This window comes from Penaeus monodon, chromosome 27, assembly GCF_015228065.2.
Source record: "Penaeus monodon isolate SGIC_2016 chromosome 27, NSTDA_Pmon_1, whole genome shotgun sequence".
NCBI classification, from domain to species: Eukaryota; Metazoa; Arthropoda; class Malacostraca; order Decapoda; family Penaeidae; genus Penaeus; species Penaeus monodon.
In genome coordinates this window covers 25,397,270-25,397,988 of record NC_051412.1, presented here as the reverse complement: position 1 = coordinate 25,397,988, position 719 = coordinate 25,397,270, and the positions used below count along the sequence as shown (strand labels likewise).

At 36.3% G+C, this 719-nt stretch overlaps 1 protein-coding gene across 1 annotated transcript in view; it reads right to left on the bottom strand.

Annotated features, from left to right (window-relative positions):
* Nucleotides 1-6: 6 nt before the first annotated feature.
* The window catches only part of LOC119590720, a gene marked incomplete in the record, with an annotated part of 9,134 nt that continues 8,421 nt past the window's right edge, over nt 7-719 (bottom strand). The window contains 1 exon segment of the mRNA XM_037939409.1: nt 7-657. Within this exon segment, the coding sequence (XP_037795337.1) occupies nt 466-657 (192 nt within the window).

The following is a 719-nucleotide window of genomic DNA, read 5'->3' as shown; positions in this document are numbered from 1 at the left end:
CACTGGAAAGTGTTCAATAACATTTTCAATTTATCAGGGTACCTTATTAAGCACGTATCATCACAACCAAACATGGACAACACTAAGCTATTTGTATACTTTCAATACATATTTATTTTAGTGGAAAAGTTGGCAGTGCTGCTGTTCTCAAAGCCTAATGAATCTGTAATACACTAATGCCAGCGAAGTTGCTGAAAGTCTATGGTTGACAGTGGCTCAATTGCTACTGCTGTATTAATGATGACTATAATAATCAGTATCCCAGACCTCGCTGCAAAAGGCCTAATGTATGAATTTCTCAAGAAGAAATCCAATTTTACCTCAGTCTACATAAAATTATTCAAATTAGCAGGTAATTTACTAACTGAAGACCACAAATATGGCGGTATTTCAAGGTAGTTTGAGGAAACACCTTTTGAAGTCAGTAGACCCTTCACTATATCTTTTGTTCACCATACCACATACTTAGACTATAGTGTTCTCTTCTGTAGCCAACTGTATATGGTCCTCATTTACTGAATTTTTCTTTGATACTCTCTTGTAACAGCAGAACACAAAGGGCCATAACGAGATGCCTACAACTAATCCCCCAAGTGTGATATAACTTTTCCATTCTGCATTGAAGCCTTTTATAGCAGCCCTTTGAAGAGTTGAAAACTGTGGGAGGAAAATTGGAATACTATTAGGTATTGTTGGAACATGAAAGAAGTGAAACTGTA